This window comes from Struthio camelus, chromosome 4 (genome assembly GCF_040807025.1).
Source record: "Struthio camelus isolate bStrCam1 chromosome 4, bStrCam1.hap1, whole genome shotgun sequence".
In the NCBI taxonomy this organism is placed as follows: Eukaryota; Metazoa; Chordata; class Aves; order Struthioniformes; family Struthionidae; genus Struthio; species Struthio camelus.
Genome location: NC_090945.1, coordinates 47,127,704 through 47,151,123, shown reverse-complemented (window position 1 = coordinate 47,151,123; position 23,420 = coordinate 47,127,704). Strand labels below are relative to the sequence as shown.

The 23,420-nt window shown below is 34.5% G+C and overlaps 1 protein-coding gene across 3 annotated transcripts in view; it reads left to right on the top strand.

Moving 5' to 3' along the window:
- GLRA3 (glycine receptor alpha 3) overlaps window positions 1-23,420 on the top strand; it is a 256,177-nt gene that overhangs the window by 161,924 nt on the left and 70,833 nt on the right. For all 3 annotated transcript variants that reach the window (XM_068942519.1, XM_068942518.1, XM_068942520.1), the window contains exons 2-3: window positions 11,144-11,271; window positions 18,873-18,940. In XM_068942519.1, the coding sequence (XP_068798620.1) occupies window positions 11,187-11,271; window positions 18,873-18,940 (153 nt within the window). In that variant the 5' untranslated portion in view covers window positions 11,144-11,186. The remainder of the gene's footprint in view (window positions 1-11,143; window positions 11,272-18,872; window positions 18,941-23,420) is intronic.

Here is a 23,420-nt window from a genome sequence, read left to right as displayed (position 1 = left end):
GTGACAATACAGAATCTAGTGGATGCAAAGTAAGCTTATGGGGCAATGGCATAGCAATAGTTAAAAATTTAGGCAGTAAATTAGAACTTGCAAAACTAGTAATTTGCAACTGTATGATTTAAAGGACATTTTGGGACACAATCAAAATACAGGATCAACCAAACAGCTGTAATCTTTAAAGTTCTCTTCTTGATATTCACAGGTTGCTCTTAGATTTTGAAAAAGTTTGCCTTGGGAAAAAATGGCTTGCAGTCCTTACCAAGGCAAAAATCTCATTTTAATTAATTCTCCTTTCATATTAGTGTTGTCTTATTGATATTAGTTGAATTATTCTTCATTATGGTGGTGAAAGACACCAGTCAGTTCCGGAACATATTCAATTGTTTAGAGGAATCGTTCCTTAATCATAAAAGAGAATGTCACTGTTAGCTCTGACAAGCATCCACAGTAGGATACCTGGTGTTATAAAAGATAATACTGTAAAATTATTTTACTTGGAGGTTTTTGAAGCTATCCATTACTCCAACAACTTCTCTCTATTGTTTAGTTAATATGCAAATTAGTCTTAATAGTGAGATAGTAATGCTAGTACAAACTACTATAAATTAGGAATTTATTATTTCTATTTTCAAAAGAATTCCATTCACTGCAATTGAGTATTATCTGTCTAAAAAAAAAACAGTTAATTGAATTTTGGGAAGATCTGACTACCTTTAATTCAAAATTAAAGTTGACAGAAATTTAACCCGTGCAGAAATTTAACCCATGACTCTGGAAGAGTCCTGAGTTAACAACACAACAATAAGGCTTTGCTCATTACTGAGGATAGAGGTTGAAAATTATGAAATATCTGAATCTGAATATTTGAAACATTCCTCTGCTCCTTTTCCACCTGTCTGGGACAGGCTTTTCCCAAAAACATAGGTAGGGAAAAATTAAGAAACTGGAAAACACTAAGGCCTGAATGTAAAGTAATTATGAAAATTACGTATGCAGGAGGCACAAGAGACTATTCAGAGATGAGGTGGTTCCGAGAAAATTATGAATAAATACTCAGATTAGAGCCAGAATTCATAAAATGTCTCAAGAAAATTCTCATGCTGCATGGCTAAATTTGGCAACAATAAATTTTTCATAAACATGAAAATGAAATTAGAGAGAAAGTCTATAGTTTAATGGATCCAGATCGAATTAAGGAGGAAAGCCACATCTATATGTCTAAAAAAAAATGCTGGCAATCAGATTTCTTCCTTTATTCTAAGAGATAAATGTTTTTCCAAATGGAAAAAAAAACCATTGTGCATACATATACATACACAGTCACAAACACAAACAAGTATATATAAATTTAAGCCTGATTTAGAATATAAAGCCCTTTGACCTGTAGAATGAGGATCAGGTCAAAATGACTTAAAAAGACTTTAAAGCCCATTATTCACTAGTCTTTGTCTCTTTTAGAAAAAGCTGAAACATACTACAGTGATCCAAAGCTTTTTCAAACTACAGTACATAAAGTAAATATGCTATGGACATTGTATCAGTTTATTTTCATTGCACACAGAGCTAGAGGAAGTCTGTAGGGCTGGAGCAATTCTCAGCTGTATTGACAGACAAGAATATGTTGCTACAAAGGTATCAAGAACATCATAACAAAGTAAAGGCAATTAATCCATTGCCTAACCTATAAAGAGCACTAAAATGCTATATTACTTTGGTCATTGAAACAGAAAAATGAAAAAATTTCCAACTTTGAAGAAACAGCCGTTTTTATTAACTGCATTGAAATGCAATCCCATGTATTTTTTATGCAGCTCTCTTTTCTAACCACTAAAATAATAAAAAATGGATAATTAGTGATCTTAAATTGGCAATTTACTATTTGCTGCTTATAAAGAATTGTCATTTTGTCCAAAATGTCTCTTATAATCTCTGACTCAGTTCTACTTATCTCTGTGGCATTATATCAAACATTAATCTGACCTATTAAATGTCCTAAAAATAAGAGGATAAAAAAATAAAAATAAGAGGATAAGAGGGCTACTAGAAAAATCAAAGATTATGAAAAATGAGTGAAGAAACCTAACCTGTCATAGAAAATGTTTAAAATTCTCCTGAGGACTTTTGTTAGAAAACAGCTCTTCAAAATCTTATTGGCAATAAAACGCCTTTTCTTCTGCTATTTGAACTGACAGTCTTTTCTCTGACAAACATTAGTTAAGAATTCTGTGTTTGTCTCTGAGCTAATGAAATCACTATCTTCTAAAACATTGCAGGATATGAAAATCTGCATTTTCATTGCATTAGGTACTGATGACTTTATGAACAAGAATAAACAAAATAAATTTCATCTTTAATTAGCAAGCAAGGCATTACTGTCAATTTTAACAGAAACTGTATGAAAGACAGCTGGAATTTCAGTTATTTTTGAGTCACTGCAAATTTAATCTTTCTCCTTCATTTGGCATTGTTGGGGTTTAATACATTTTACCCTCTTCCTTTATTTATGCTTTCACCAGTGTAAACTCATTTTTCTTTTTTGGTCCCCCGGGCTGAAATTAATTCATTCACCAAGAAAGCTCAAGTAGAATTATTTTAGTGTCAGAGTAGAAAGGAGGAGTTGGGAGGAGAGAATCTATCTTCTCCTGCCATGAACCTTGAACTAGAGAGGAGGGTCACATTACATTAAATTCAGGTGTCTCAGGAGTTTAGTTGCCTGAGGTTCACAATGTGGCTGATGAAAAGAGAGTGATTCATCCAAAGGTGTTTCAGAGAAAGTGTCTAATTTTGAGTTTTGTCTTATCCCTCCAGAGAACCACTTTCTGTGTGAGCTAGAGTGACTGCAGTGACAGCAGTCTGTGAGTCACTTCCCGGACTGGATCTATGCGACTGTAATCCTCTGATATAGCTCCTAGCTTTCAAAATGTCTCTGTTTTTTTATCAATCAATATTGCTGATGAGCAGCCTCCACTAAGGGCAGGCCATTTGTCTTCCGTTTACTCCGACGGATTTTAATTTTCAGTAGAGTTTGCTTTAAAATTTCTCTTGAGAATTGTATTGCACTTTCAAAAAATATTTGCTTTAAATGCATTTGTGCCTCTTCTGAGCTCCTATTCCACAATATTTGCATCATGCAATCAAAAACAGTGAAAAGCATTTTTCTTCTGATGCAACTATCTCAGGTACCCAGTTTAAACATATCACACCTCAGAAGAGCATTTGTGTCACACTACTTGACAAATGACAAACTGTCCAAACATTTGGAAGCATTTGGGGAAAGAGTCTTATCCAGAGGAATCAAACAAATTAATATTGTCTAAGCTTTATATTGGCATTTTTTTGTCTAAAATAGAAAGCAGTTTTTACCTTTCTGTAAGAGTAAAATTTATTATTGTTGTTCAAACCAGGAAACATTAATGTGAATGATCTAGAGGCCATCAGTGGTCACTTTTAACCTTTAGTGCTTTTTGCTTTAAGCTGTCATATTCTGGAATATCCTACTGTCAAAAGAGGTATTTTTCACAGGTTCATGTTCACTCCTGCAATAACATTTGCAATTTGTTTATATTCTAAATTCTGATCTGTTTAATTACTACTTTAATTCACAGATTAGATAACAAGATTCCCTTTGGAAAAGAATCCTATGCTTCTGATCTCTTAAAATGTAATGCTCACCTTTCACATTAATCTTACCAAATACTTTTTGTTAATGGGTCTAAATTATACAGAACAGAGTCTAAATACTGTTCTCATATCAGAGAATCTTACTGCTATAATTCTCAAAACACAATATTACAGTATTGTCAGACGATTTGGCATCAGCTATTTGAAGATCATTTTATTTTAGCAGATCTTTTTAATTAAATGGTCATACTGAATAATTTTTGTTTTAAAAATAATGAATTTTATCACCACTATATTACTTACAGCTATAGAATCAAGGCAAGTAGTTCTGAGATCAAATCACCTAACCATTATTATACTCGTGAGGTGAACCAGTGAATAAGTACCAACTCAGATTAATTTGCTGAAATGCTTTTGCGTATTGCTGTTTGTGAGATGCAGCAGAGCGCATAATGGCTGGCTGCAGTTTATGCTTTCCTTATGAGTGTGTAATTAATTTCCTTGAGCTGCTCTGTAAAGCTTTTTAATGTAAAGTACATTAAAAGCATTCAAACATCAGCTGGATAGAATGGACCACAAACAGAAGATCTGATTGCTCCAGGGGTTTGGCCACACTTGCTGTCTCAAAGAGTAAACTAAATAATGAAATGAAAGAGCTATTGGACCATTGCAATGCATGAAAAGCATCATGAAACAGCTCTGCAGCATCCCTTTTAAGATAAAATACAAAATTTCTAACTTCTGAATGGTCTGTATTGAGGTGCTAACAGAAAGAAAGAATTATTATCGTACAAGAAAAATTACCAAGCCAAAAATGACAGAAACTTGACTTTAACAATGGTATTAATATAAGCTTTTCAAAGTAAAAGATACAGGTAGTCTAGCCATGGAAGGAAGAAAACAAACATACTAAGTCAAAGGTAAATTATATTAAATATTTTCAGCATTAAACTATGAGACTGCTCTAACTTGTACTTGTTGGTAACATCTCTCTGGCAATTGTCTAGCAGAAGAGATCAGTACAGCATACCATACTCATTTCTCATCTCTGTCATCCTCCTGTACCAACAACAAACTGGGACAAGTCAGTGGATGGTGTGAGAATTTCTTTCTGCACCTTTTCTTTATAATATTCATATTTAGCCCTTCTGGAGGGCCACAAGCTTTATTATATTAATATTCTCAGTAGTCCACTACTACTTTTTTCAATATTTTCAAATAAACAGTTACACTTTTAAGGCTGAAATGACATACTGAAAGTAATTTAAAAAAAACCCAAACACCTTGAAGAAGGAAAATTCAAAAAGTTTTGAATCCATCATAATACCTGACAGGAGAAATCAATGAAAAACAGTACTTTTAGTAACATATCAGTGACATGAAACTCTCAAAGACAGTATCATTGAAATGACTTTCCAAAACACGACTTTTAAAAAATATATACATATAAAACATCTTAATTTGTAAACTCCCTTTCCTTTACTTGCACTTTCACAAAAACAGGCACAATTTTGGGTCAGACAGAAAACAACAGCTCGAGAGCAAGAGTACAGTCATTCTTCACAAAACACGGGAAAGCAGTCTCTGACTTTTGTGGCTCTAAAAGTCTTAGAAAATTAAACAAACATTTGTTTATGGAGATTGTGAAATTCCTTTTGAAGAGTTCTTCCCCAGCCATTTTCTTTTGGAGGAAAGGAAGAGAGAGTTAGGTTTCCTTTTTACAAATGTGCCTACTTTATATAGGGATTTCAGGAGCTCAGAATCATGACTTGTGCCTTTTCTTGCAAACTGAATTACCAACTGCTAGACAAGACCTATCATTTACATTCTGTAGATGGTGGGTGCTCTTGCTACATAGTCGTCTTAAGCATATATTTTTCTAGTTCTGAAATAGTAATGTTTTAAATCATATAAAAAAACAACATTAGTGCAAACACCCTCAACAGAGAGGAACTGAATCCATTGCCTGCAAACATAGTCATACCTCTCACAACATCCTGATGTCCTTATCAAGTTTCACCTCCTTGAGGGAGGGCTTTTGTATCCCTACTGCTAGTGCTAGACTACTCCTAAACTGAAGTGTTTAAGCAGCTGAAAACCTTTTAATTTACAATATAAATTTATTCCTAGCCACTTTTCATCCATTTGTTTTCATGCCAATGTTGTCATTTAGCTTAAATTTCTTTCTTCTTTTCAGGTGCATGTCATAGATAGCACATTAGCTCATTCTTTCCCAGCAGTGGTCAGTCTCTGATTTTTGAGCTGGCTGTGGTTTATGAGCAGCTCAAGTGCAGTTTCCATTCTGGGGCTTACTTCCATACTATGCAGGGAGGTGGGGCTGGTACAAGAACTGTTGGGCAGTCCAAATACCCAATTGTAAAAGGAATTGAGCAAAATGGGCCAACATTGCCACAGGCAACGTGTAACTCAGGTTACAGGTTACCTTACTGGTACCTGCAAGTCTGCAACCCAGCCCCAGGGCAGAAGAATCGTGTGAAGACATCTTTTCCCATTTTTCAACTACTCCCATTACTTCTCTTCCTTAAGCTCTGCAAGCCTAGAATGTGCCCTCTGGCTCTTGGCAATCTGAAGATTTTGGCATGAGATTTGGGATGTCTACTCTTCATTTAGCCTGCTTTTCATAGGTCAACTCTTTTCACCAAGCTACCGGTATTTGAAACAGCATACCTTGTATTTTGTTAAATTGTTTCTTCCAGAAACAATGAACAAGAAAGTCATATTGTCTTGAGTGGTACAATTTGTTCTGCTGTTATATTTATTATTAAAACTGTGTGTCTAAATTCCTATTTGAATATGTCTGCCTCTCATTGGTTATTCTTCTGCCTTTCTTCTTTCAATTAAATGTCCAGTACTTTCCACCCTTTGAGGTATTTATACACTGCAATTATGCTACTTTTCAATCTCCTTTTTGATAGCTAAGCAGACTGAGCTCTTAAAGTCTCTTACAGTAAGGAAATTTCTCTAGCTCTCAAATCATGGTTTAGTGGCTTTGTTCAGTACCTTTCCTAATGCTTTAATGTCCCTTTTAAACCTTGGACACAGAATTTGATGCAATGTCCCAGAGCTTGTCTCATCAATAGCATATAAAATAATAAAGTGACCTTCATGCTCCTACTCACTCTTACAATCTTTCCCTACCCTTGTATAACACAGTAGTGCAATGAAAACTTTATCACAACCGTGCTGAGCTGTTCAACAAGAATTCTGAATCCTTTTTCAAACTCACTACTTTCCTAGGTATAGTCTCCAACTCTGTAGGTGTGGCCCACAATTCCCATTCATATATCCGTAACTATTCTTGCCCTCATCAGTATTTATGCCTCTGCCAATTTTTGGGGATTCTTAAGTTTGAACCACCAATTATTTTATATTTTATTTCTAGATCACAGATGACAGTGCTGAACATCACCTTTACTACAACTCCCTACAATAGTTTTTTGGCTAGAGTTTAGAATGTGGGTATAATCTAAGAAGTCTGTGTCTTGGCTATGTGAGGTGTTTTCTTAATTTCTAAGACATTCCACTGTAAAAGTTCTCAGCTGGAGCTAACAGTTCCCGGCTCAAATATGATTTTAGGTCGGCCATGTACTATTACAGACCTGTGACTTCAGGATATGTTCTTATTTCTGTTCGTTTAGTTCCAGCTTGACAACCTTCAGGGCATGACACAAAGCTCATCTCTCTTCAGGTTTTAGCTTAGCAGTGATTTAACAGACAGAATAGTCTAAGGACAAGAGCAATTATAGTCCTGGTGATTCTAATGTTCTGTTTATGCCTATTTTTATATGACAGACTACTTAGAACAAAAATTTTCACCCTAGCTTTTGATGGTCTAAATAGAGCTGCTCATAAACCTTTTTTGAATACATTGTTTGACAAAGTTTTCCATTTTTTGTTCATTTTAATTCATTACTTTAATTAACAAATTTCTTTTGGATTGTTTAACCAGGTTTAATTTAATCAGGTTTAAAATGTTTGAGAAAAAGTAATAAAGTACTGATTTGAGTCTGAAATTTGAAAATGGTTTAAATCTTTTTAACTGATAGTAATATTTACCAATAACTCAGAGGATAGTCACAATACAAAAGCACTATGACAGCTAGCATCCTTGCTGATAGTTTTTCCTGGTGAAATATGAATAGACCATAAGGCTGAGAAGTTACAGTTTTTCTCCAATAAAAGACTTAGACAATGGGAAGTCTTCACTGTCTCTGCTTATAAACAACAGGATACAGTTTTCCTTCTTGGTAATTTAAAGCTGCATAATTAATTTATGCTCACCATAAGTTTGTTGTAGTTTACTTTTGAATACACCACAGGATATAAGTTTTGATGACACTAAAGCCTTGGAAAATACATACACAAAATTCTTTAAAAAATGAAACAAGTCAGAGTAAATTCCCTCCAGACGTGCAGAAAGCCATTCTTGGAATTACACAATAGTTGTGTGTGAAGAGAAAGGTTATTTACAGAACTCCTATTAACACTAAAAGAAGCTAACTTCATACTCCATGAAAGCAGTGCAACCTGGTGTACTCAGCCCAGGCTTATTTTTCAGAGGTAATGTACAATAAAACTGAAAAATCTTGACCATGTAGAATCAATTTTGGTGATAATTTGTATACAGAAGACCAGAACTTTGCCAGGCAGGCCTCCCTAAAATCCACTGCTGTGCTGAAGCTTGACTATACTACCAAGTCTTGCTCCTTTTTAATTAGAAGAGTATTCCACAAGTCAGCTCAGACAGACTGAAAAAAATATTTGCCCTACAGTTTCTTGAGATAGATGGTTTCCGCTAAAGGGAATCTGAAAGGGCAGAAATCTGCAACGCACAATCAGCTTTTACTCAGGAACACCTCAAGCTGAGAACAAAGGAAAATTTTCTATGAATAAAGTTTTAATTACAAATTATAGCTGAGATCCAGAAAAAAAATTGGCTTATATAAAAATTATTTATTGCCCTGGATATATTGTTTTCAGAAGCAGGCAATAAAATTATTCAAGATATTCTTAAGCTTTAACTAATTATATTAAACATTAATTGATAATGCCATGATGTCACAAAAAGGCAAAAGCTACATTGGGAAAATCAGTAGTCCCAACAATGACTAATTTTTCTTACTCAGCATTAATTACCTTAATTTCGAAGTACTCTATTCCATGGCAGCCTTTAAAAACAACAATAACTTCAATAACAGAAAGATTCTAGAAGTTCAGAGAAGTGAAAAACAAGTAAACAAATTTGCCATTCAGAGAACGTGATCCTCGTTGAAGCTAACAACAGGCCTAACAGTACAAGAGAAATATCTAAACATATGTCTATGCATGTGTCTATACATGTATATCTATCCATATATATGCCAGTATATGTACAGGAACTTGATTCCCCGCAGCCTTGCAAATAGATACAGTGCAGCAAAGTAGGTGTAATTGGGTTTTCACATTTTTGTTTGCTTTGTAATCATGTATAACCTTTTACAGAAATATAAATGACTGAGTCGCAAGACTGCGATGAACCAAACCCAATCAGAATGTTTGACAATAAAATTGATGTCAGAGGCCAACAGGAACAAAATGCATTGCAATAACTTTAAATCTCAGTAGGAAAGAAATATGTTGAGTGTTTACTCTATCAGAGACAAATACCTTATTCAGCCACAGAAAGAAATAAAGAACTAGGTTAGCTAATAAAGGACACTAAAGAAGCGTCTTTACTGAAACCAGATATCAAAGTATTCTGAACAATTCAGAAATATGTAATCAACTTACCAAAATACAGAATAAACACTAGTTAAGCAACCAGAGGGATATATGTATTTTTTTAACTTTCTGATTTTAGTTAAGATTACAATTAAAGGACTTAATTGCTGTTTTCTAATTAAAAATATAAGTAATACGAAAACAGTCTAGAGGTTTCTATGTCAGTATGTGCAGGTCTCCCAAACTTGTTACAAGTAACACTTAGTACGAAAGCCCCCAAAAAAGAATTCTATAGTTCAAGATATTAAATCCAAATTCCAATTTGAAGAGATTCTTTGGTGTACCTTCTAAATAAAAATTGCCATAAAACAGTAACTTTCATGTCCTGAGTAACTCATGTAGGTAAAAATTAACTTTAATGACTGAAAATGTTTGGATGACTGAAAATATGTAGCTATATAGCCACATAACCATCCAATGCACATATAGATCAACAGAAATTTAAAATGAAAACATCCCTCACATCTTGTTGGAGAACAAGATAGCATTCTCAGTCCGCACTTAACATGGTCTGCGCATACAAACAAAAAGTTTTGCATTCTTTCCTGTACGTAACTCTAAGCAAAGGTATATTTAAACACTTCTAAAAGAATTAATTGGCATTAGTAGGAAACAATTGTCTTAAAATCAGGCAAATAAAAGTGATTTGCATCTTTCTGCAATAGATTTTGACTAGATGTCAGCAAAAAGAGAAGCTCTGTCTCTTTTCTCAGACTCTTAAAACCATTAACGGTTTTAGTTGCACAGTGTAACGTTACCTACGTTTTTATATATATGCATTATATATACATACACATACACAGAGACACATATATATAGTTATTAACGGTGTTCATTTCTCAATGTACTGGCCAGCACCCAAGCAAGACTTCTATAGCAAGAGACTTTTTCTACAACAAAAGACCTTTTTTGGGGGAGCCACGCGGTTGATCTCAGTGCTGATATTGTTTTCGCTTGACATGTGCAGAACACACTTTAGAATGTCAGTGGGAGTTCTGCATATGTATGGCGAAGAGGCTATATGAGATGACATTTGCCATGTGGCCCTGAGATGAAAATTTTGCCCTAAGATAGTTCCTCCAGTAAGTTTTTTTTTTCCACCGCAGCAGTCATTTTTGTTTTAGTGGGAAATGAACCTCAAAGATGACGTTCAAGAATACTATTTGCCAAGAGCCTGTTTAGCATCATATGTATAAATATCACCATATAACTTCTACTGGATAAAACATGGGGGTGGTAGTACTATTCTATAAAAGATCTTACTAATTTTTTCTGACATACGCTGCTAGTACACCACACCCAGTTAAACAGACCAGTCTTAGAATTGACTCCAAATTGTGATGTTCCACATGCCCAGCTGTTTGTGTAGATGACGTAATTTTTTACTTCTGCAGTTCTGTATAAAGTATCAATTACTGATGACTGAAAGTGTATTAACCTCCAGAAGTCCTGAAGAAGTAACACTATCCTATCAGTATGCAGCTTAGCAAAATAAAATTCACATGTTAAAAAATAGATATAAGAAGAATTCACTATTTCCATATGAACAAATTAAACGAATTATTTGCTATTACTATTTTTAAAGCATAAGCTTGTTTAAAAGACAATTTTAGCTTTGCTGTTTTCTTGTTCACATGCTATTAAGTGATTTAATGTGAAAAATTAAAGTTTTCTTTAAAAAATCTCTAATGAAATTTTTTGGTTTTTTGTTTTTGTTTTTTTCTTTTTTCCTTATTGTTAGTTTGGTAGCCACAAAGGAAACAGACAGTGCAAGATCTCGTAGCATGCCAATGTCACCATCTGATTTCCTGGATAAACTAATGGGTAGGATGTCGGGCTACGATGCAAGGATCAGACCAAATTTCAAAGGTAACTTCAATCCTAACATGTCATGCAATTCAGTATTCCTGTCATACAAATGCAATTTCTGGAACAACTGCAAACACAAAACAAATAGTCTCATTGAAAAAATTGTACCTTCCTTGCCCTTTCTTTGCTATGGACATGAATTTCAGTAGTAACATGCTCTATTCCTGTCACTTTCACAGTTAGTCAAACGTAGTCCTTCGACAATTTAGCTTATCAATAGAATTGGTTTGTTTATTTTTTTTTCTGAAATGCTTCCCGATAGATTTGAATTCCTGCCTTTGATAACCACAGTCTGAGGCGTTTCAGAAAGCAGGCTCTGTGAAATAGTACCTAATCCCCAAAGCTGATTCTAACCAAAAGGAAGAGTGTACTAATCACACGACCAGCAGATCCAAATTTAAAATTTCTGAATTTTTAAATAATGCTATCAGTTTGAATAGAAATATTATTTGAAAATATAAATCAATTGTGATTAAAAATGCCTTAGATACCTCCTACTATGTCTACTTTCCTGATTCCAGGACGTTTTCTTATCTCTGATATTTTACTATATTGCAGGTTTTATTCCATACGTGCTATGAAGCTTTTCCTTTGAGCAGCCAGGCATTCCTCCTCTAAGACATTTATCACTGTGTTTCCATCTTGATTCTTGTTCAGCGCTGAATTTTTTAATTGTTTTATGTCACCAGGTCTCAGAAACTTCAGTAGTTATGCCTCTAAAACCATTGTTATTTGTTCCTCTTGATAGTCTTTTTTTTTTTGCCTCAATCTATCTGATTCATAAGGACAAAACAAGTAGCTGGTAAAATTACTTCCTCATTAGTAAACTTTTAAAAGTCAGTGCTGTATATATAAACTTATTATCCAAGATTTTCTGTAGCTGGAAATACATAGCTTTCAATAAGTTAGCAGTGCTGATATTTCTCAAAAAAAAATGCACTGGAAGTTTAAACATATCACTAAAAAGATTTATATTGCTGATTAATACCCACCATTACTATACAGAGTAAGTCCCTTGGACAGTGCATCCCAGAAGCATTCTGAAGAAAATTCCTGTGGTGGGCTTCTTGAAGGGTAGAGAAATTTGGTGTATTAAGCAATGTTTGCACAGTAATGTAACACACTACTTCCAAAATGATTTTTTTTGTGTGTGTGTGGCATCTCAGAAATAATTTTTGCTCCTTGTTAAAGTTATCCTGACTTGTTCCCACACTATACTCCTTAAAATGTAAACTGCAAGTTCAACCTAAGGTAAAACTGAGCTGGGCAAAAGATGACCTCAGGCAAAGTCTAAGCACTGCAGTTTTTATTCTTTCTTCTTGGAGTCTCTTGAAGTCCTATGAACAAGTGTTTAAAAACAAGGAGCTTACAGCTTAGCAGTTCATTTGGGAATTGGATTTTGGAGCTTGTCATGGACACCATGCAATCACAATCTTCTGATGGGGTTACAGTGAAGAACAGGCAGATGGTTTAGAGATTAGTGGATTCAATATAGAGCTTCTTGAATGTATAATTCAAAAGACTTGCCTCAATTCAAGGGCCTTGTTTCATAACCATTGAAATTTAAAGAGACAAAAACCTAATTTGACATTGTTCTTTCTCAAAAAGTGCACATTCTAAATCTTCTAGACAGCTATGCAGTTTGAGCAAATCTGCCTAAAATGATTCAAATCTATCACAAAGAATAAGTATCTCCTTAAGTGACTTTGCCACTTTCTGGCTAGTTTTATTAGTCCTAGAACAAGTAAATGGAACTTTATGATTTTTTGAGTTTTTAATTTATCAACAGTTTTAAAGAAATAGAACAAGTACTAATAAGAGATCTCAGCTCATCAGCACCTCTAAACCATTTTATTTGTTATTCTATTAAACTTAATATGTAGCCAAAATCGTTAACTACCATCCTTCTTTCATAATTAATCTTACTTAGTACACAAAGTGCACAATTATGTACTTTGCCCGAGTGCTCTGTTTTTGGATAGGAAATAGTGCCCATCTATAAGTGCTCGATAGAAAGAATAGAATAAAGAGAAGAGTAGTGGTATTAGCTATGGAGCAAAGCACAGATTAACAATTCTTGTAAAATCTTTGCTCCCATTGCAAAGTATTTTTATCTCCGGGAGGTCAAAACTATATCTGCTACTTAGTCCACATCCTAGACTACTTTTCTCCCTAAAATATGGGGAATACTACATTGTCTTTCAAATTTGGACCCAACTATGAAAAAATTGTCACTGACTCAAACAAGATGTTCAGGATTACGACTCGAAAGAATAGTTTTGTGCAAACAAAAACGTGAAGGTTGTGTTACAGCTCTTTCAGGAACATGGGAATAACCCAATTTTACTGCTGATACCTGGGGAAATTTTCTAGCAGTACAATCCAGTCAATATGGTGCCATATTTCAAATAAAATTAAATACTGAATTCCTTCATATGTTTCAAAGAGAAAATGTCAGCCTTACATATCAATAAACACTTCCGTGTCATGCTTAGAAAACACTGTCACTTGCCCCTTGACATTCAGTAGAGGGCACTTTGAAAACATGATACACTGTCAGCTATTAATTTTGACCCATATAATTACATTTACTCTGATCTCAATACGGATAATCATGCTTTACTACTTTTCAAATCTGTTAAATCCATTAGTTGAACATGCTCTCTGAAGTGAAGCCACTGGTACTAATGCCCTCGAGATATTTAGGTTTAGGGGACTCTGCTCTAGTTTGTCATTAATGAATTCTTCGTTTCTCACTGTGGCTCTGTTAATCATACTGCCACACAAAAGGTAATCCCTCATAATTCCCTCTTACTGTTACAGCAAAAACAAAGACAAATGTATCTAGCAAGTGTTGAAATGTATAGAAAAGGTAAGAAAGCCAGGACTGAACAATTGGCCACTTCTCCAGCAACATTAACTGTCTTCTACAGAGTGCTCACATAAGAGTAAGCACACAGATTGTCCTCCCAGTTCTGCTACCCGTCAGAGCATAAAAGTCACTTAAGCATGTCACTGACTCTCAGAAGCCACCCTGGAGCTTCCTCTCACCTTTGGAAGCTCTAATAACAATAAGCTCTTTGGAAAGACGATGTATATGCACAAACAGCTTCTATGTTTGTGCATGGAAGACTATGCACAAACAGCTTCTACCAATCATAGATGAAATGAGGGGAGACGCCTACCTCAGCTTGCATACTCTCTATCAGTAAATAATGAAGTAACATGAAGGTGTGGCTGCAACAAACTTAAGTGTATTTATAATAGCTTCAATCTACTGACTGCACTTGCAGTCACAAAGATGCAGCAGAGCTGGCTGCATGTTGTGCAAGCACCTAGAGCACATACGTAGGGGTCCCCAAGGAACTTTTAAGCTAAAGCATGGCTTTTCTTGCTGTCTAACCACTCCTTTCAGAGTGACGGCGGATAGTGGCCCTCTCCAACCCAGGCAGCTACAATAGGTCTACCGATCTGTGACTACAGTAGAGACAGATCCTTTTCTTTTCCATATTTTCTGTTCAAGCACTTGACTCGTGCTATTTAGATAGGATTAAACCTGACAATATGGCAGTTTCCTCAGCGGAGCTCCTTGTTTTCGTATTTTTTCAAAAGTGAATTTAATAAAAAATTGTCTCACTTTTAGTCTTCCCAAATGTAGATCATATTTATACATACAATTTCATATGCACCTAGCATAATCTAGCAGAGTACAATGTTGTGTCTACTTGGCCAAAAAAAAATTCCTTATGAAGCTATGAAGAAATATTTTGAACTTCTTTCATTTTCTTTGAAATTTTAAACACTATTTATTTTTTTCTTACAATGTTGCTGAGGCAGCTTTTTTGCAGAAGCCTGTTTTCCCAGTGCTTAAATAAAATATAGAAACATCAGTCCATTAATCGGTTGGACATCTTTCTTTTTTCTCACGTTTAACAGAAATGCCACTTTCTACTTAGGTTACAACTATTAGCAAATCCTATCATATTTGTTCTTGTTTTTTTCTACCAGTCTATTGATATTTCAGTTAATATTTGCTATTGATATTTCTGTTGGTCTGATATAACATAATGGTTAAGGAATTGACTCATTTTATTATTAAACTCAGTATGTGACACAGAGGAGGTGTAATATATATTTATATTTTTGGACTTTACAGTATTTTATGGCAACAAATTCTTCATATTTTGGAACTGTGCAAAGTATCCTTTTTCATTTGTTTCAAATCTGGTGACTGACTATTTTACTGATTTTATTGCCATGTAACATTTTTGAGAAACAGAGAAAAAGTGCATCTTACACATTTTTACAGTTTTATAAATACTTATATCTGCCCCCTTCCCATCACTTTTCTTTCCTAACTTGAAGAGTCCTTTTCCATCTATGCTTTTTCGTATGGCAGCATTTCATAGAGCTTGTCATCCTTGACTGCGTGCTTGACATCTCTTTTTTCCTCTAATGTATCCTTCTGAGGTGGACTGAGAAGAACTTTTGAAGTATTCAAGTTCATGATCTACTTGTGTGGTACTTCAGTTTTTTATCTATTTATTTGCATTCACCTTTCTTTTTTGATTGTTACTGAGTATTTGTTGCTGTTTTCAGAGAACCATCTTTAATAAAACTAGACTCTCCTTCCTGCAGGAAAATCATTAATTTGGAGCCCATCAGTATGAATGCATAGTAAGGATAATTTTGTATTTGATTGACACAGAACGTCATCAAATATTTTATTGCTCAACAATTCAGTGTTTTGTGATTTTTCTGCAACTCCTTGCAGTCAGCTTTATATAAAACTATCTTAAATAATCCTATACCAGAAGTAAAATTATATTGCTATATCTTTCTTTTCTAATTGGTAATTATCATTTAACTGCAAAGACTTAGCACAGATCCCCGGGGGAACTCACTACCAATCACCTTGCACTGTGAAAACTGTCTATTTATTCCTAGAATTAAAATAACTTTAAAACAAAATGTCCATAAGAGGACCATCTGTCACCTCATGAAGACTAATATCCTTAAAAGCCTTTGAAAAAGACCTTCATAAATTTTTGAAAATACAAATGAACTATTTAACTAGATTACTGTGGTCATGCTCATCAACTCTTTCAGAGAGCTTCAATAGATTTGAGAGACAGTACTTTACACAAATAACATATTCATCCATATTTCCTAATTGTATTATTTTTCATCATTTTTACCAGTTTGGCTGGTATGAAGGTTAGGCTTACAACAATACAGCTCCCAACATTGTCCATAGAGTCTTTTTTCTTAATTCATTTTATAGTTGCTGGACACAGTATACATTCCCATTGATACCAAAACTGGCACAGGTGACAGCTGACTCACAGTGATCAGTATTTTCACAATTTCAAAAAGATTTTTAGAATTTCTGGCTTGATATCACCTCATGTCAGTTTGTTTGTGTTCACTTGGTCTGAAATACCTTCTGCAGTCTTCATACAAATCTTCCATCAGAATGGCCCTAGTATTTGACATTTGCGAGCCACCAGACACAAACACTGATACAAAGAATTCAGCTAGGTTTTCTGCTCTGACCTTTCTTACCTTCACGGACACTTTTATGTCTTAATTCTCTTCTCCTGACTTCACCTCCCAACCCTTGGCAGGATTCCTGCTTTTAATGCCTTGTAGATAGTTATGATTGCTCCCTCTTCTGTGTTTAGTGAGTTTCAGCTCTGTTGTTTGGTTTTTTTTTTTTGGCCTAGCTTATTATAAATTTACATTTACTTGCCTGATTTCATGTTTTTGAACGTGACTTCCAGTTTTAACAGTCTCATTTTTGCTTCTACTTGAGCATGGTTTTGGGGAGCTCATTTTTACTTTGAGCCCAGTCTCTTTAAGCAGTCTCTCAGCTGTTTGCAAGCTGCTTATACCTTCCTTTTAACTAGCTATTAACTATCTCTCTGTAATGCTGATTTTGAAATCAAGCACCAGAGTTGCGGATATTTAGGGCTTTTTTTAAAAAAAGCAACTATTTTTACTGATATAGCATTATATTTAATTTAAAACAAAGCACTGTTTTAAACACGACAATACCACACTGAATTTGAAATGATGACAAGTACTATAGCATAAAGGTCTCAGAAAGGAAAGCTGGCCCGCAAATAAATCACCTAACATAGTCAGCGAGAACAAATTTCTCTCTGCTAGGTTTATACTGACCTCTGCCTTTATCTCCCCTGCTTTTTTTCTTTTTCCCTTGATCCCTTTCAGCAATTTTTTCCCGATGTTGTCAGTGTCAAGCTTTTACTCAACTCTAAGAAATATTGGATTTGATCAGCAGCTCTAAATAATTAACCAAGTATTATCGTAGTGTCAAAGTGAGCCCAAAGTGGTACATTCTTACCTGATAAGTCTGCTTCATGCGTATAGTCTTGTGTATTAAAAATGATAAAAATACATGTAGCAATCTTTTGTTGAAATAGCCATACTGTACTTCAAAAACAATTATCACCCTGAGGAAAAGAAGCTGGACATTCCAGGTTGTGTCCTGCTAGCAGAACTCTTAATGAACATCCTGATTCTTCAAATATTCAGTATCAAGTTACTAGTCACATTACACTCTGCTAGTTACAAAGCATCAGCAGCGACTGAGTGGCTTATTACTATAACTATAAAATAAATATTACATAAATGTTCGCAAGACCAGTCCTCAAACTCCAGATACAGAATCTTCATTACTAGTGACTGCTTACAACTGGAGAATGAAACTAGCCTCTCCAGTGTTGAACTGCATTAATGATACAAGAATATGAAGGTGCAGGAGGGTGACAGAAAAACTTGTGACAGAAAAACCTTGTTTCTATTGTACATAGACTGGATTCGATAAGAAGTAATGCAGAAATTAGTATGCAACACCACAATGCCAGTTTTACAGAGGCTTTCAGATAAAAATAATTTAAAATCTCTTCCACGAAGACATGATTCATTGTTCAGATGTCATAAGGACTACTCTGCCATTCCTGATGCTTCCCAAATGCAGGATAAGACAGAACAGCAGTTCGCTGAAGACTCATGGTAGCAGAAAACTCAGCTTGAATGCATTCTTAACCACTTTGAGGATATAAAATAAATGATAATAGAATTCTAAGTCATTCTTTCTTATCCACATTTGTTCCTGTCAGCACAGTAGAGATAAGGGCAGCAATAACGTATTTCTGCTACCACTGATGACAGATAACACTAAAAATATCAGCTGTCTTGAGCGAAAAAGGTCACTTTTTCCCCTATTTGTTGTGAGAAGTGACATAGAGCGTTCACTAAAACTCCTATAACAATACTTTTGGCTATATGTTTCAAAAAATATAACCTTTTTTGCATAGTATCCTCTTGTGCAATTTATAATGAACTTTCAGTTTTAGTACGCAGTATACCTTTGAGAAAAATCAAGATGAAAAATCTATTAATTATTAGAAAACATTCCGTTTCATTTCCCATTAAACGAGTCTTGAATGCAGCATTCTTTCCTCCTAAGTCAATGAACCTTTGTTTCATAAGAGCTTACTCGGTTAATATATTTTTACAGTTACTCAATAAGCAATGATTCTGGAACAGGGACTGGTGTTTTTTTTCTTTTGCAGGCCCTCCAGTTAATGTCACATGCAACATATTTATAAACAGCTTTGGATCCATTGCAGAGACAACCATGGTAAGATATTTTACCTCAAACAACATTTAAAGTTCAAGTTAAAGAAATTCAATAAGCTCAAAAGTAAGTTAGGGCTTCTCTTCACTTGGAACAAAAGAGAGAAGGAAATCCTTTCCTAACAGAGAATGAGAATATTTAAAGGAGAATATTTAATTTGGCAATTTATTTTTCTAATAGAAAATATATCATCATACTAATGAATACATCAGTAAAAATAAAGGTAAGATTTTTTATCTCTCCTTAAATTTCATTTGATAGTTGCAATGAATTCATTATTTCAGTTAGAAAGATATTAGTGTTCTATAGTATTCCAGCTCTCTAACCTCAAAAATCACTTTGTTAATAGTATTCATAATTTCATTGTATATAGTGCAGATCGTGATATAAACTTTATGGAAAAAGTCCTTTCTCCATAGAGCTAATGCATACAGATAATACAATAACTAAAATGAAGGCCTAGCGTATAAAGTTTCACTAAGAATTCTCCGACTCAGGTAAATTTAAAATGGATTGCACGCTTTTTTTTAGATACACCTATAATTTGGCTATTAAAAGGGAAAGTCAAAAGATACAGTATAAAAAGACTGGAGATTTAAAAGAAGTAAGAAGAAAGAGAGGTCAAAGTTCAAAGACAGTAAAACTAAATATTGAGCTGCAAACCAACAAAAATAACTTGGACAATCTTATTTAACATGTAAACTGTATCTGTTAATACAACAAGCAATCTGAATACCTTGGAGCCTCATTACAGTTGGATAAGAGAGGAGATATAGGCATCCCTTCTCCATATAAGTGCCTCACTTTTCCCTACATAAAGTTTATCCTGAAAATAATTACTGCAAGTGATTAAGCTTCAGAGACGTAACACCATTAAGAGCCATGATGTATTATTTAGATAACACATTTTGAAAAAACATTACTAAACATGTTTGAAAGTAGTTGTACAGTAACTCAGAGACAGAGACAGTTAACATATAGGTAGATGAAGGAAGAAACTATTGGAGTCGGTAAGATCCAAATGTAGTAAATGCTTAGAAATGCCAACAATTTCAGAGCTCAAGATACATAGTTGGAATCGCAGAACACAGATAAACTAAAAATGATTGGTATAGCCAAAAAAGAAGACAAAGGAATAATACTGAGCAAAAGCCATCCTTATGAATTACTATTAAAGAGCAAAAATGAAACCTTTGAATGTAGCCAAGGACCTGTAGTTAGGAAACCAATAACAAAAATTCAAAACGCCAAATATTTAGCACCTCTGTCATCAAAGTTGTGCTCTTAGCTGCTTGATCTTTACAAATCTTGTAACGTTGTGGTAGGTGCTACCGAGAGAGACGCACGTTTCTTTCCAGGTAGAAAACTGATTTAATTTAGCTTGGGTGCTTTGCCAGATTGCAAATCCCCAACAGACTGACACAGCATTCAAGGAGATTTATTCAGGTTTGATCAGAGGATTAAGCAATACCCACACGATTAGAATAGTGCTCTACAGCAGCTACTGGCTGAATGGATGAATCTGGAGCAAAGCAGAAGACGGACCACAGGGTCAGTAAAGTGGAAAGATTCAGCAATTAAATCACTATAAAAAGGATGTTTGGCAAACTGAAGTTGCTACTACATAAAGAATTGTCACGGATTTGGAAATAAGGTGCCTAAGTTCACATGTCAAATGTATTTTCTCAAAAGAAATTACAAGTGTAAATCTTTCAGTACAATTTAGTAGAGTAATCAATCACTTTGTAAGTCCAGACAACACTTATTTTATGAATTTATACTTAATATTACAAAAGAATGACAGACTTAAGTAAACATTTGTAGCATATTTGTATTCTTCAGTACATTGCTCATCTTATGTACTTTGTGTACAGTAGTACTTTCAATTTGGATAGCTAAATGATTTCATTCTAAAGAACCAGGCCTGCAAGCTAAAAACATGAGCTCTAAACTGCACTTGGCCTTGGCAAGCCACTTACTTTTCACATTTGTACAACAAGTAGAATACTTAATTAACAGCATAACAACATAATTTGTTAATTGTAAAACCTTTCTGAAATCTCTAGCCAACTGCTAGCAGAGTGCAAACAAAGTTGCCTTTGATCTTCAGGCTGAACACAAGCAGTTCCGTGAGCGGATTTTAGTGCAGTATATGGATATCATACATAGTGGCTTGAAACCAGAAAACAGAACGCAGCAGGCTGGTAAAGTAGCCAGGGAGCACAGCTCTCTGAAGAGAGTGCATCCAGATGTGAGCAAAACCATAGCTTCTTCTGGCACTGACATTAGCAGCGTTTATGATGGAGGTAGGAGTTTACAAGAGTTAACAGCTGGCTTGTTCATTTACTAGAAAATTCTGACTAATTCAGGCAGTAATTAAACAGATTCCTTCCTTTACACGTAAAATAGCCCAACCCTGGTCAATGGGATCACAACTTGTACACCTTTTGTTGCTGCGATGTTTCCTCTACAGTATTTCAGTCTGGAAAATCACCTTCCCCACTGTAGCCACCACTTCCGGAGAAGAGGAATTTGTTCGTAAATTAAACTAACATGAGTTGTCCATCCCTTGGTATGGCTTCATCATTTCCATTTTAGCCACTCTTCTTTAACATGAGATTATTTTACGTTACAAAATAGTTACCTATTTATAAAGAAATTATATTTTGTTCTATGTTGCCTTGAAAATAGGCCAATAAAAAAAGTTAAGATATACTACAAACTATGTCTCCTTGACTGGATTTCTTGCAGAAAGTCTCTTTTCAGTAGGAAAGAACGTTCAGTAAAGTAAAAAGGTTTTCTACATACAATGGGTGCTACTAAAGATACAAATTTAACCTGATACGTAAAAAATAGTTCCAAGTAGCGCTATGTTATTGAGAAAATACTAAAACACAGTCGGAATCATGGGGCTTCTAATAGTATTATATGCATTTCAAATTTGGACAATTGAATACAACCTTGATGTTAGGACAAATGCTGACTTCATGATAATTATATTCTGTTTATAACATACTAACTGATATAGTTCAGATCAGACTTTTGCTTATGATCAGCAACTGTTGAATTCTCAAAGAATTAAAACTGGCTTTTTAAAACAGCAAATACTCTTGTATAGATAGAACTTTCTGTTGTGTATTTATTAGTTTTACTTCTCCCCAGCACTGAAAATGAATGACATTTGAAAAGGCATGAAAATCTTTTTATCTTAAAATTACAATGAAAAACATTTTGTATTGTGTTACAGCTGAATTTCTGTACTGTTGAACAAAAGTCAATTTACTGCACTTTAGTATTTTACCAATTGTTATTTACTGTAATCCTTAAAATTCAGGTACCCATGTCATGATATCTATTCCAAATCATTACACGTTGAATAACATATTAAAATAACTTGTTAGACTCAAAAAGGATGTTTATATTGATCATTTTTTCCCAAACTGTACACAAAAAAGTTTAAGCAAGCAACATGCAAAATCAAACCTAGCCTTTAACCTTGAACAATGAAGAAATGGGATTTAAAGTTACCACCTAAATAATAATGGGATACACATATGATGTATTAGTTTTAAAGAAGTCCTAACATACCAACCCATGTCTTTCATTGTCATTATAATCGCTATTGTCACTCATTCTTTCCCTCTGATGAGCAAAATCTTTGGGCTCCCCCTGCTGCCTCAGTTACACATAACACAGCAGACAGCTACAGAAAGACAATGGGTAAAAAAAAAAAAAAAAAGATAGGCTGCTGAGCAGCCTGGTACTAAATTTACATTACTGAACTTTATTGACCTCAATGAGGAAGACCAGTCTGACATTGTGCGATGGGAACTCACAGTGCACAGCAGGAATCAGCCTTCTGTCAAATGAATTCTCTTAGGCTCATCCACATTCATTTACTGTTGTGGAGTTTAAGATGCCAGGAAAGACAGCCAAACCATTAAGTAGCTGCATTTGACTTACACCTTGTTACCGCTTTAAATTAGGTGGGTAGGTGGGTGGGTGGGTGTTTTTTTTTTGTTTTTGTTTTACTTCTTTAGAATACAGGTTACAGTCATTTATTATTTCTTTTCTTTGTCTCAAAAGACAAATTAGATGGTTTATAGTGGGAAAAAGGCAAGTCACCTCTTACTAGGAAGCTGTGATTCTATTAAACCTAGGTAATTTTAAGTACTCATATAAGGATCCTAATTTATTACATGTATGGTCTGAGGAAGTAGAAAGTAGTAAATAACATCATTTAAACTCTCTTTAAACAAAACTTTCATAATCAGCATTGCATAGGGTCCAGTCTTGCCAATCTTCCTATATCATTGAGCATAATGGTAGTTCCAGATCTGTTTATGTCTTAATGATATTAACAAAGTGAGGATTTGACACTCATTGTCCTCTAGTCAAGCAAGACTCTTATTTTTGCATTTACAATGGAAAAATTAGGTCCAGTCTTTCAATTTTTATCTATTCCCACCTTTTTTTTTTTTAA